Genomic DNA, 14,701 nt, shown 5'->3' with positions numbered 1-14,701 from the left:
TCTTCCATAGCCTATACAGCTCATAGCAAGAGTCTCGGGTGATTGCTGACATCATAAATAAGAGTGCCAATTGTTAAATCAACAACGGGAGTCACTGGGTTCATGCTCTCCACGTAGGATCTCTGTCTTTAATGTGTTTAACAATGAAACTCAAAAACAACACTACTAGTCGAACCTATACCTGATTCGGTTGTGTGAGTGCAGCCTGTTGAAATCCCTGCTTAGTATATACTAAGTTGATCTTCAGTATATGAAGGTAATTGAAAATGAAACGTGATGAAGGGCGGGATGGGAGAGGGAGTGGGAGAGGGGAGGGCCACGGGAGGGAGGGAGGTTGGGGGGGGAAGCCACAACAATACAGAAGTTGCATTATATATATATATATACATATATATATATTTTTATATTGGATGAACTCTGTAATTAATACACAATTACTCTTAGGTGTTTAATTAATGCTATAACTAGCACTCAAATAGTATTTTACACTTTGTGTTTCTGTGTGGGAGCAAAATGTGGAAATCTTAATATACACTAAATTGATCTTCTGTATATAAAGATAATTGAAAATTAATCTTGATGTGAAGGGAAGGGGAGAGGGAGTGGGAGAGGGGAGCGTTGTGGGTGGGAGGGAAGTTATGGGGGGAGGAAGCTACTGCAATCCATAAGCTGTACTTTGGAAATTTATGCTCATTAAATATATATATATATCCAAATATAAAATGTGTTCATTGTTAATCAATCTCAATAGTTAAAAAGTGTCAGGCAATCTTACAAGTGAGTGATAAAATCTATATAGTAGGCCGGCGCCATGGCTCACTATGCTAATCCTCCGCCTGCGGCACTGGCACCCTGGGTCATAGTCCCGGTCGGGGCGCCGGATTCTGTCCCGGTTGCTCCTCTTCCAGTCCAACTCTGTGCTGTGGCCTGGGAGTGCAGTGGAGGATGGCCCAAGTGCTTGGGCCCTGCACCCGCATGGGAGACCAGGAGAAGCACCTGGCTCCTGGCTTCAGATCAGTGCAGTGTGCCGGCCGCAGCGCACCAGCTACAGCAGCCATTGAGGGGTGAACCAATGGAAAAGGAAGACCTTTCTCTCTGTCTCTCTTTCTTTCTCACTGTCCACTCTGCTTGTCAAAAAAAAAAAAAAAAAAAAAAAAAAAAAAAAAAAAAAAAACAACCCTATATAGTAGCCATCATTTCCTGGAAAGTAGTATCTTCTGTAAACATGCCTGTGAACTCCTTTCTCTGAAACTGATCTCCTGTCACTACCCCAAATCTAGAAAAGTGTAAAAAGCCTGTAAATTTAAACAAATTATTGAGCCTTGGGGTGATGAAAAGAATAGACAGAATGGTAAACCCAACTGTATAACCTCAGATGCTATATCACGTGACAAATTAACTCATCAAAATCCTGTGAAAGGTCTGCTTAGCCTTGTCCTTACCTCATCCTTTATGTCTTCCTGTTGCTGGGCTGTGAAGATCTCCATTGCAGCCATGAGTCTCATCATTAACTCATCCACTGTTGTGTTACCTAACAATACATAAAGATGGCCAAACCTTATTTTAGACAAAGTTTTTATATGCAAATTCAACTGATTAAGTTATTTAAAAGTAGAGTCATTCTAGAAGTAATCTGAAAGGACTAACTATAGTCTAAAAATTATGGACTAGTATGTTAATGTCTAGTTAAAATACTTTCATGTAAATTATTTTTATGTTCAATGAAAAAGTAAAGTAGTATACCAGCAGTTAAAGAGTTAGATTTGAAGGATTCTTCAAACTAGAAAGATGAATGTCTAAGTCATGAGGTTTAAAAGTTCTTTAAAATTATGAAAAGGTATCAGGGGCCAGCGCTGTGGTGTAGCAGGTAAAACAGCTGCCTGTGATACTGGCATCCCATATGGGTGCCAATTCGAGTTCAGGCTGTTTCACTTCCTATCTTGCTCCCTACTAGTGGCCTGAAAAAAGTAGTGGAAGATGGCCCAAGTCCTTAGGCCCTTGTCACCCATGTAGGAGACCTAGATGAAGCTTCTGGCTCCCGGCTTTGGCCTGGCCCAGCCCAGGACACTATGGCCATCAGGGTAGTAAACCAGCAGATGCAAGATCAATTTCTCTATCCCCCCTTCTTCTCTTCATAATGGACTTTCAAATAAATAAAAATAAAAAAGATTTATCCATCTAGCTCTTTCTAAAAGAAATCTAGTTAATAAGTAACAACAACTAACAGATGTTTTATATGTCATTGATCAGGCTACATACATACATATACTCTATATTATTTAACCTGTACAAAAATTCTACAAAGAGGGTTCTATAATTTGGATTTTAAGGAGATGGAAAATGAGCCTTAGAAAGCTCAAGTAGTATACCTAACCAAGGTAAAGCTGCTTAAGTGATGGGGCCAGAATTAAACCAGATGAGTCTGACTCAAAAGCCTGCCCTCCTGGTGCTGTGGTGCAGTAGGTTATCCTCCGCCTGTGGCGCCAGCATCCCATATGAGCACTGGTTCCACTCCTGGCTGCTCCTCTTCTGATCCAGCTCTCTCCTATGGCCTGGGAAAGCAGTAGAAGATGGCCCAAGTCCTTGCGTCCCTGCACCCATGTGGGAAATTCAGAAGAAGCTCCTGGCTCCTGACTTTGGATCGGTGCAGCTCCAGCCGTTGTGGCCATTTGGGGAGTGAACCAATGGAAGGAAGACCTTTCTCTCTGTCTCTCACTGTCTGTAACGCTACCTCTCAAAACAAAGAAAAAAAAGCCTGCCCTCCCTGCCAGTACAGTGCACAGCCTTTACTTAGATTTATTTCCTGGGGCTGGCATTGTGGCACAGCAGGTAATACTGCCATCTGCAGTGTTGGCATCATCATACGGCTGCCGGTTCAAGACTCTGCTGCTCCACTACCAATCCAGCTCTCTGTTATGGCCTGAGAAAGCAGTAGAAGATGGCTCAAGTCCTTGGACCCCCGCACCTATGTGGGAGATCCAGAAGAAGCTCCTGTCTCCTGGCTTCAGATCAGCTCAGCTTTGGCTGTTGTGAAAGACCTCTCTCTCTCTCTGTAACTCTTTCAAATAAATAAATAAATAAATAAATCTTAAAAAGTTAATTTACTACCACTAAAAATTCTGTTGTCAAACAGTAATTTCAAAAAAATTTATTTCTTCTTTGTTGAATTGATATTTCCCCCTTTCACCTGCTTTCAAATGAACATAACTTTATGAACATATTAAAAATGTTCAAGTTTCCTTAATATTATTTTATTTCATATCCAAGTCAATCACAAACATATAGCGCACACATGTCATTTACTGTATGCATTAAGTCCTTGTTACTTGCTTGGGATACACCTACAAGAAAAATACTCATGAGGCTATATTAAGATATGGCAATTACTTCCTCTCAAGCCTATAGGCATAAACAGTTAAGTTTTTCTTTAGGGCCTGAGAAGAGGTCTCTTGCTCTAGTAAATAAATGAATAGGACAATGAAAAGCAAGCATCCTTGCTAGTGCTTTTCCAAAGTAGGGCTTGACAAACACCATCTTCCAATGGCCCTTTCCCTATTTTTCCTTATGATCACTGGCAACATGAGATTACGGAGCATCTGTGGTCCTTAATAAATGATTCAATGCATTCACATCAGCATTACTCTTTCAATAAATAAAATAAAGGACAAATGTTATCTCTACACTAAGAAACAACAATTGGTTTTAGAATCAGAGCCCCAAGTGTAGCTCTGCTACTTATAAGCTATATAACCCAGTACCTAGAAATTGTCTAGCTCATGACAAGGGCTTAATAAATATTTGTTTAATAAGCAGATGATGAGTAAGAGAACAAGTAGATTGGCACTAAGGACCAGTTTCCTTATTATCAAAATGAAGATAATAATGAAGATAATACTTCTCTGTAAGGTTCTTAGAAGGATCAGAGATAATGTAAAACAATCAATGATAGTTATTAATATATATGACAGATGGCACAAGAGGTGCAAGAGCACCTTCAATGTAGATTTTGTTACTGGACAAGTCTCTGGACCTCCTTTTCTCATTTGCAAACTGTAGTGACTACAACTTACAGCATAGGAAATGAATACTTTATGGAGTATGCTAGAATAATCAATGGGAAAATACTATAGTTATTATAGTAGACCACATACCAGCCATTAATTTTCAGGCTTAAGCCACTGCTCATCAGTTATGCATCAGCTCTAACTAGGATCCACTGTCAAATTGGACTCATAGGTAATTTACACTTAAGTCTTTAACGATCCAAGACAGGGAAAAGGAACCAGTTAATGCAGTTCAGGGAAAATTTACTCATTATAGATTTTTATAGCGTTCTCAAAAATTTCTACTCAAAAAACTTTTGTTGATGTGGGTTTTAGCTACCAATAGTTACTATGCTGGAAATTAAAACTTAAGTATTTAAAGCATTTATCATTCATTTACAAGTAATGATAACAAACCCACTACATATTAATATAAATATTACATTTTTAAGAAAAATATTTTTAAAGAAAGTTTTATGAGAAGAGTGGCACTGTTAATAGTTTTGCAAATCTTTGTAATGTCTGCCTTAACAGAAAAAAACTTTATTTTCGTATCTCCTTCTATATTACACCAGGTATGCTCTGCTGGTTGCAATTTGTGAAAAAAAAAAATTTTGCCCTTCATGGATATGCAACTGGAAAAGGTAGAAGTATTTTAATAAATAATTGGGGTTATTCTTGGTTGATACTACACTGAAATTAACATCAGAATTTTCTTTTTTTCCTTTCTTCTTTTTTTTTTTTTTTTTTTTAAGATTTATTTACTTGAACAGCACAGTTACAGAGAGAGAGAGAGAGAGAGAGAGAAAGAGGTCTTCCATCCACTGGTTCACTCCCCAAATGGTCACAACAGCAGAAGCTGGGCTGGTCTAAAACCAGGAGCCAGGAGCTTCTTCTGGGTCTTGTGGGTACAGGGACCCAAGCAGTTGGATCATCATTTGCTACTTTCCCAGGCGCATCAGAGGGAGCTGGAACAGAATTGGAGCAGCCAGAACATGAACTAGAGCCTATGTGGGATGCTGACACCACAGGCGGTGGCTTTACCCATTATGCCCTAGTGCTGGCCTTGCAGAAGTTTCTTCAAATTAGATACATCTGGCATCTGAAATCCTATCAGTGAGCTTTCTATATGTTGGCATATATATATATATATATATATATATATATATATATATATATATATTAAAGCTTTATTTTATATCCACTGGCTCAATCCCCAGATGGCCACAATAGCCGGAGCTGTGCCGATCTGAAGCCAAGAGCCAGGAGATTCTTCCAGCTCTCCCAAGTAGGTGCAGGGGCCCAAGCACTTGGCCCATCCTCCACTGCTATCCCAGGCCATAGCAGAGACCTGGAGTGGAAGAGGAGCAGCCGGGACTAGAACCAGCGTCCATATGGGATGCTAGCGCCTCAGGCCAGGGCTTTAATCCACTGCACCACAGAGCCGGCCCCTGTATGTTGGTATATTAAAATCAATAGTTTTTCAAGTGGATCTTCTACTCATGTGTAATTTTATATCACCAATCAGTCATTTGGAAAATCTTCATTCATAGATTTATGTATTTCTTCTGAAATTAACAAACTTCATTACATGACATCGAAAACTTATATTGCTAATACCACCACTGATGTCATCAGAAAAACATTTCAGCTGTCTATTTATGTCAGAGGATACAAATTTTTGCTTGAAAACTCAAATTTTATCATTGGTGACAAATATAATCAATTCTTTTAATCAGAAGCAACAGATTAACTTTGTTCATTTTGGAGAAAATGTCTGCCTAATACCAAATTTGCCTATCATATATTTTTAAAATTACTTTTACTTTCTTTATTTGGAAGGTAGACATACAGATAGGAGATATTCTATCCTCTGGTTCATTCCACAAAGACCCACAACAGCTGGGATTGAGCCAGACCAAAGTCTGGAGCCTGGAACTCAATCTGGGTCTCCCAAATGGGTGGCAGGGATCTAAGCACTTCAATCATCAAAGCTGCCTCCCAGGTGTACATTAGCAGGAAGCTGGAATTGGAAGCAGAGCTGGGAATCAAAACCAGGCAATGATAAGGGATGTGCACATTTCAGTTGGTGAGTTAACTGCTATACCAAATGCCTGCCCCAGTCACATTTTCAAGTAAAAATTATTTCTGTAAAAACAAACAAACAAACAAATAGTTCAGCTCAAATAAAACACAGTACTTTATCCATATCTCCCACTGTGTCACACAAACTAAAGGATTAACATTTAATAAAAGTAATAATTTTTATTGCTTCACTAAGGATAATTCTTAAATGACTTTCCTTTCCTTTTGTTCTTCTTCCCCTTTTTACCTGCATGTATGTGGCAGTGAAAAATATGATATTAGTATAATTTTGTGCCATGGTCTGATTTGTGCTAACGTATCAAAAGTTTTATGAATCACTGCTTTTAAGTGACTAGTGTAAATGTCAAGGCAATAAAGATTTCTTTTTTCTTTTTAAGATTTATTTTATTTATTTGAAAGACAGAGTTACAGAGAGAGGTAGAGACAGAGAGAGAGGTCTTCCATTCGCTGATTCACTACCCAAATGGCCGCAACGGCCGGAGCTGTGCCGATCTGAAGCCAGGAGCCAGGAGATTCCTCCTGGTCTCCCATGGGTGCAGGGGCCCATGCACTTGGGCCATCCTCCACTGCTATCCCAGGCCACAGCAGAGAGCTGGAGCAGAAGAGGAGCAGCCGGGACTAGAACTGGTGCCCATATGGGATGCCAGCGCTTCAGGCCAGGGCTTTAACCCATTGTGCTACAGCACCGGCCCCAGCAATAAAGATTTCTAAAAACAGTATTATATTTGGAGAATAATTTTGACCTTGGAGATCCCTGAAAGGTTTAGGCTATCTTTGGAGTCTATAAACCACACTTTGAGAATCCCTAGCTATTGTAATACTGTGTCTGACAGTGAAAGCAGGAATAAAACGCTATGCTATCTTCCTTATCCATTTATCCCATGCGAATCAATTACATCAGCAAGTCTTTTTTTTTTTTTTTTAAAGATTTATTTTGAAAGTCAGAGTTATAGAGAGAGAGGAAGAAAGAGAGAGGGTGACAGATCTTCCATCCACTGGTTCACTCCTCAAATGGCTACAATGGCCAGTTCTGGGCCAGGTCGAGGCCAGAAGTTTCTTCTGGGTCTTTCACATGGGAATCAGGGGCCCAGGTAATTAGGCCATCTTCCACTGTTTTCCCAGGACTTTTGCAGGAAGCTGGATTGGAAGCGGAGCAGCCAGGACTCATATCAGAGCCCATGTGGGATGCTGGTATCACATGTGGCAGCTTTAAACACTACACCACAATGCTGGCATCAGCAGGTCTTTTCTAACACTGCTTATGAACTGAACGCTTTAGTTACTGAGAAACATAAAGTACCACAAGTCTGTTTTGTTTGGGTTTTAAAAGCACTGGAATTTAGATTACCCTTTCTGTATTAGACTTAAATGAGGACAGTATCCCAAACATAAGAAATCTTTTTCTTGATAGCATAAAGTTACACTGTTTTCACTTTATGTATTGCCACAAACAAGGTAATTTTATACCATTTCCCAGAGTGCGTTAGTAACAGCAAAAAATAAAAACTGTATTCATTTTTTTTTTTGGTCAAGAAAGGATACTATTGTTAAATTCACAGGCAGCTGATAGCTTCATGCCTCAGGGTTGTATCCTAAACATGGAATCACACAAATAAGGAGAAACAATTGCCACTGTGGACAATTCCATTTCCAGCTATGGTTACTGGGTTTTCCAAATAACTAAACAGAAGCATTTCTTTCAATTAATACACACTACTATCATAAATCAATATAAATAAGAAACATTATATTTGGTAACTGATTATGACCTAGTTGCTAGTTTGGAGAATTTTCCAATTCTGAACATTTGAGTTGAAAATTTCATGTCATAGGGACTGTACAATTATATTAATATGGTTCTCTTGAATTTTTATGCAGCATATCTTATTTTCTATGGCACTTTTGGAAGACATTCTTATTCAAGAGGTTTTATCTTTTAAAACACAACGATATTTACCAATACAAAGACATACTGTCAGCTTTGATGTTAAAAATCATAAGGTTACAATAATACTCAAGATTCTACTTCTCTTGTGACATGTACCTTACCTTGGATCACATTTAACACTTCGTTAGATGACCGCTTTCCCATAATAATTAGGAAAAGTGGAAACTGGTCTGTTTTCTGGGTCCGAATGGTTTGTGCAACAACACTACCAAAATGTCTGTTACACATCGTCAGAAATCTAAAACAGGAAACAATTCAAAATTTTATTTCACTCTAAAAAAACCAACAAGAAACTGATTTACTAGTTACGTAAAAATTAGACAGCTTACCGATATTAATTTATACAATCTTGATATATTGAGTTCTCAACTAAATCTTAAATGATATAGAAATGATTAACATATTGAAAAGCAGAAGACAATTTAAATGATGTCTGGGGCTGACAGCATAGGATTCTTAGTCTGAACCATGCAAGCTGAACTATCCTAAATTATAAGAACAAAACATGAATTCTGAGATGAGAGAATTTCTTAAATAGGACCAATAGGATAGTGTGGTACAAAGATAATTTGATAAGACTTATCCCAAGAAATCGAATTTAGAAATCTTTTCTCAAGTCTCCAAATGAAGAACTGCACTTCAGAACTGTTTTCTCCAGTAGTAGAGGTCTTCTAGTTTCATACTTAGTATGGGATAAAAATAATAATTCTAAGCTTTTAACCAAAAAAAGCACAGAGATATTAGCATACCAGAGTCTAGCATTAGTATTCTTAACACGATCTGGAATAAATGAAAAAACTGATAAAGCTTTTCTCTTCTATTAGAGGACTGTTTGAAATTAGCATTTCTTTCAAGAGAAAAGGGTAGCTTATGATATGTTTTCAGATCTGATGGTAAAAAGTAAATGTCATAATAATAATGAATTATGAAAGACCAAATGCAAATATAGAATGCTTTAATAAGATCCAATTTAATAAAGTCTGTAAAAATAATGGACTTTTAATAACACAGGTCACAAAAGGCAAAACAGTGGAAATTCTGGGGACTAGCCACTGGTACTGGCTTATTAATTCTTAATTATGTTCATGAAAGGCAACTTAAATCGTGTGTTTTCTTATGCCTTATGATAATATTTTAGGTAACAACTCCTCTGAAATGTATGTTCTAGCTGATGAGCAAAGTTCTGTCGTCACATGCATTAGAAGGTAAATCTATTTGAAAAGACAAGCAGCATTAAAATGTCATGTTCTCAGATTCATTTGATAACCAAATTCAAAACAGAATCAAACCTCTTAATTTTTAAAGACAATATATTTTCTGTCTATAGAAATTCATCTCTGAAATTTAGGCTGAATTACCTATAAAACCTGTGCTGTGACAGTAGAAGTTAAGGGGCACTAGGGCTGTCAGCAAGAATGTCAAGACAAGTTAGCACCATGCAGTAAGTTCACTGGGAGGCAGGTTCATATACACAGTTAGATCAGCAATAACCAGACCTTATGACAATTTGAAATGACAAGGCCTTAAGAAATCCATCGTCAGCCATGAAACATCAGTGCCCCCATGAAAATTCAAATCTCCACATTCCACAACTATTATGGGATAAAAGGTGCTCAAGCAGCCTAAGCCTCCATACCAAATTTCACACCCATATAGCTTTAACTCAACAATGGAGATGTTTAGGTCAGGGGACTTGGAAAGTTAGGATCTCATTTTTCTTTCTGCTTCTTAGCAAACTATTTTAAATCAGTCTTGACTCTGATCTGATCACTGTCAACCTCTAAAATTAAAGATATCAAAAACAGTTGGAATGCCATCTCCCACAAAAAGGAGAAAATAAGTCCTTGTTGCTTTCATACCAATGAATTAAATGGATATCACACTTTAGAAGCCCATCACAGCAATAGCCTTACAACTGAGAGTAAATACTATCTAAACAGTATGCCCTCCTGCCATAAAAGGAAGGAAGAAAGCAAGAAAGGAAGGAAGAAAAGAAGGAAGGAAGGAAAGGAAGGAGGAGCAAGGAGGCTTAGTGGTATTAAGAGTTTCATTTCATATGATCAGAGTCGGTGAACTCAAAAGGCTTCCATAGCTTTGGCAACTCATGACAAGAGCCTAGGGTGATTACTGATGCCATAAACAAGAGTGTCAATTTGTTAAGTCAACAACAGGAGTCACTGTGCACTTAACTCCTCATGTAGGATCTCTGTCCTTAATGTGCTATACATTGTGATTTAATGCTATAACTAGTACTCAAACAGTATTTTTCACTTTGTGTTTCTATGTGGGTGCAAACTGTTGAAATCTTTACTTAATATATGCTAAACTGATCTTCTGTATATAAAGATAATTGAAAATGAATCTTCATGTGAATGGAAGGGGAGAGGGAGAGGGAAAGGGGAGGGTTGCGGGTGGGAGGGAAGTTATGGGGGTGGGGGGAAGCCATTGTAATCCATAAGCTGTACTTTGGAAATTTATATTCATTAAATAAAAGTAAAAAAAAAAAAAGAGTTCCATTTCAAGGCACTTTTGGCGAGAAACTGTATAGTTCCCAAATTCTCTCTTTGTGAAAATGAGTAAGTCAAAATAATTATGAAAATGTAGGTATCTGATGGGCTTTAAGTAACATGACACAAATTTCACAACTATTCAACACACTTTCAAGGGATGTATAGTCTTCAAAGGCACATAGCCATTCACTTTAATATAAAAAAAAAAAAAAAAACAAAGATATCAGTTTTTTTCTAAGTATCGGTAAATCGTTCCAAACTTTTGGAACTAGTTGCGAAATATACAGGGATCACACACTGAGGCCTACTTTCTCTAGTAGCGTTAATTCTAATCAAACAGAGACTGTTAATATTTTAATTAATCTGGGCAGCATAGTAGTACTATATTTAAGCTACTGCTTGGGACACCTACATCCCATATCAGAGTGCCTGGGTTTGAGTCCCATCTCTACTTCACATCCAGTTTTCTACTATTGCCTACCCTAGGAGACAGCAGATGATGGCTCAAGTGCTTGAGTCCCTGCCACCCCTGTGGAAGATCCAGATGGAGTTCCTGGCTCCTGGCTTTTACCTGGCCCAACCCCAGCTGTTGAAGGCAACTTGGGAGTAAACCAATGGATAGAGGATCCAGTGTTTTCTCTCTCTCTCTCTCTCTCTCTCTCTTGCTCTGCCTTTCAAATAAATACAACCTTAAACATTTTTAATTACTCTGATTCATCTTCCTAAATTCTGATTCATGTCTGAGATTTTCAAACTGCAATCACTGAGAGTCTGTACAGTCAATGCTCATTACCAAATTACAAAATTCCTACTGTCCAGTTCTTCCAATATAATTAAGAAGTACTTGAGGTAGCACTTCACAGCACTGACATTCAATCTTTCTCAAAGCTAGGAGGCTCTGCTTCTCCTTCTCAATTTTATTTACAGCACAAAGTTATCTACAACACACTACCTACAGAAAAAAATTCAGCTCAGAACATTAGAAGAAAAACAAAGATGGGAAAAACAAGTCATTTTAAGAGAAAAAGTATGGTTCTTATAATTTTATTTTCTTCTTTTTGGGCAGATAAATATGTGCTGATGTGTCTAGTAGCAGGGCCAGAATTGTTAACCCAGCTGCACACTGTGTTTATTAGAGTCAGATATCACGAAGGAACAAATGGTTTCTACCATACATGGATTCCTGCGATCTTAAACCCAACGGGAGAAACAATGATGACCATTCTGTGGCAAAAGGAAATGGCTCTGTTTTTGGAGAGGAAAACACAATCTGATGGCTAGCCTATATAAGTCATTCATTAATAAAATTTTCAGACTCTGAGGCAGGGATCTATTATTACTAATAAATCAGATATGGGGAAAAGTAAATATTTTAATAAAAAAAGGATACAGTTTAGTATCTTTCAATCAAAGGCATAATTTTGTAAGTCACTGGCTTTTACTAAATTGTACTCAAATATAAAGTAAATTCCACAATTATTGCACAGGTACTATAAAAGGAGGTTAATTTAATATAAAATGGAGGGGCTGACACTGTGGTGCAGTGGGTTAAAGCCCCGGCCTGAAGCACTGGCATTAACATATGGGCGCGGTTCAAGATCTGGCTGCTCCTCTTCCGATCCAGCTCTCTGCTATGGCCTGGGAAAGCAGTGGAAGATGGCCCAAGTGCTTGGGCCCCTGCACTCATGTGGGAGACCCGGAAGAAGCTCCTGGCTCCTGGCTTCAGATCGGCACAGCTCCGGCCATTGCGGCCATCTGGGGAGTGAACCAGAGGATGGAAGACCTCTCTCTCTGTCTGTACCTCTCTCTGTAACTCTTCCAAATAAATAAAATAAATCTTTAAAATATATAAAAAATGGAGATCATAAACACTGATTATTTAAGAATACAGCAGGTCCTTAAAAATCAAAAGCTATTTTACTATAATTCCATGCATAATGGCATTTGACATTTTTATCATCATTACTTTCAGGATTAAAGTAATAGTTTATACCTAACAGGCTAACACTGAGTTTTGTTGCACAGTAAGATATAGCATCAGAGCTGGCGCCACGGCTCACTAGGCTAATCCTCTACCTTGCGGCGCCGGCACACCGGGTTCTAGTCCCGGTCAGGGCGCCGGATTCTGTCCCGGTTACCCCTCTTCCAGGCCAGCTCTCTGCTGTGGCCCGGGAGTGCAGTGGAGGATGGCCCAAGTCCTTGGGCCCTGTACCCCATGGGAAACCAGGATAAGTACCTGGCTCCTGCCATCGGATCAGCGCAGTGTGCCGGCTGCAGCGCGCTGGCCACTGCAGCCATTGGAGGGTGAACCAACGGCAAAGGAAGACCTTTCTCTCTGTCTCTCTCTCTCTCACTGTCCACTCTGCCTGTCCAAAAAAAAAAAAAAAGATAATAGCATCAAGGAATTGCTGACTAAAAAAATAAATCACGGGTTTTATTTTCACTTAGAAATGAAAGGGCAGGTATTAATACTTGGAAAATAAGGAAATACAATTACAGATGCTACAGTTATGCAATATTACACAATTTTAAACATTTAAATGTGGATATAACATTGAAGTCATTTTTGATACATTTATGGTAATTAATTTTTTATAAGGTGAGCAGGAAAGCAAGGTCTAATTAGAGACAAAGGGAAAGTACATACTAAGGAGGGAGTACAGGCAACCTCATGAGATAATGATGCCAATAATGTTAACATCATTTATTTGGGAGGCAAGAAGACAGAATGAGAGTGAGAGTGAGAGAGAGAAAGCTCCCATTGATGGCTTACTCCCCAAATGTCTATATCTATATCAGAGTGTCTGGGCTCAAGTCTTAACCTCTAGGTCAAATGCCAGCTCCTAACAATGTTAATTTAAAATTAAGAATTGTTATTAAAATTTCTGACTCTTTCCCCCTGAACCACAACTTTCTGATAATGTATGAATCACTTCTCCAAAATGAGAGATTACTGTGCAGAAAAAAAGAAATGTTTAACCATACAAAGGATTTCTCTAATATTGCTCAGCTAAGCATTTCCTTAGCTGCAACTGCTTACATTCCATTACTTCTTTTGAAGCCATGTCTGTTTAAGCGTGTAAAACAGGCCAAACAAGGAGTTTCTGCTATAGTAATAAGCCTCATCATTTACACATTCATGTGTTCAGGGTGTGTTCAGTGAAATTTATGTAAATCGATAGAAAAATAAGAATGTTAAGACAGAAAAAGAACCTTACATCAAATATATACCCAGCTAAAATGGAATTCTCCTTTCCCTTTAATAGGAAAATAAAATCAAAGCCCTTTAACACATGAAGTAACACTTATCAAGTCACTAGCTCTGTCAAGTATACCACAATCATGCCAGTCAAAGAGTGCTGTTTTGAAAGGTAGAGTTACAGACAGTGAGAGGAAGAGACAGAGAGAAAGGTCTTCCTTCCATTGGTTCACTCCCCAATTGGCCGATCTGAAGCCAGGAGCCAGGAGCCAGGAGCCAGGAGCCAGGAGCCAGAAGCTTCTTCTGGGTCTCCCATGCGGGTGCTGAGGCCCAAGGACTTGGGCCATCCTCCACTGCTTTCCCAGGCCACAGCAGAGAGCTGGATTGGAAGAGGAGCAGCTGGATCTCGAATCGCGCCCATATGGGATACTGGGGCTGCAAGTAGAGGATTAACCGGCCCCTTTTGTCATTTGAGGATGGCTTTGATTGCTAGAAGTAGTTTGATTTCTTTGGTTCAAACTGAGTTAGAGAAACAGGGCAAATGAGTAAGCTGGGGGAGTCTGACTAAAAGGGCAGTGATCCTCAATCTTTGGTGACCTACGAATCACCTAGAAAGTTTCATTAAAAGGCAAATTCTAGGGCTGGTGCTGGAGCACAGAGGGCTAAAGCCACGGCCTGCAGCTCCCGCCATAAGGGCACCAGTGGATGGAAGATCTCTCCTGTCACTCCTCTCTCTTTCTACCTCTGCCTTTCTAATAAATAGATAAATCTTAAAGAAAAGAAAAGGCAAGTTCCTTAGCCCCATCCTAAGATTCTGATTCAGTAGATCTGGAGTGAGGCCCATATCTTGTTTGTTTGTTTGTTTTTTAATTGTTGTGTTTTTTTTTTTTTTTAA

At 38.8% G+C, this 14,701-nt stretch overlaps 1 protein-coding gene across 1 annotated transcript in view; it reads right to left on the bottom strand.

The window, feature by feature from the left end:
- Positions 1-14,701, bottom strand: part of FAF1 (Fas associated factor 1) — a 473,941-nt gene that overhangs the window by 100,424 nt on the left and 358,816 nt on the right. Inside the window, exons 14-15 of the mRNA XM_051857780.2 lie at positions 8,199-8,335; positions 1,443-1,531 (exon numbers count right to left, since the gene is read on the bottom strand). Of these exons, the coding sequence (XP_051713740.1) occupies positions 1,443-1,531; positions 8,199-8,335 (226 nt within the window). The remainder of the gene's footprint in view (positions 1-1,442; positions 1,532-8,198; positions 8,336-14,701) is intronic.

Source organism: Oryctolagus cuniculus, chromosome 7 (assembly GCF_964237555.1).
Source record: "Oryctolagus cuniculus chromosome 7, mOryCun1.1, whole genome shotgun sequence".
Classification (NCBI taxonomy): domain Eukaryota; kingdom Metazoa; phylum Chordata; class Mammalia; order Lagomorpha; family Leporidae; genus Oryctolagus; species Oryctolagus cuniculus.
This window is presented reverse-complemented; position numbering and strand designations above follow the sequence as displayed.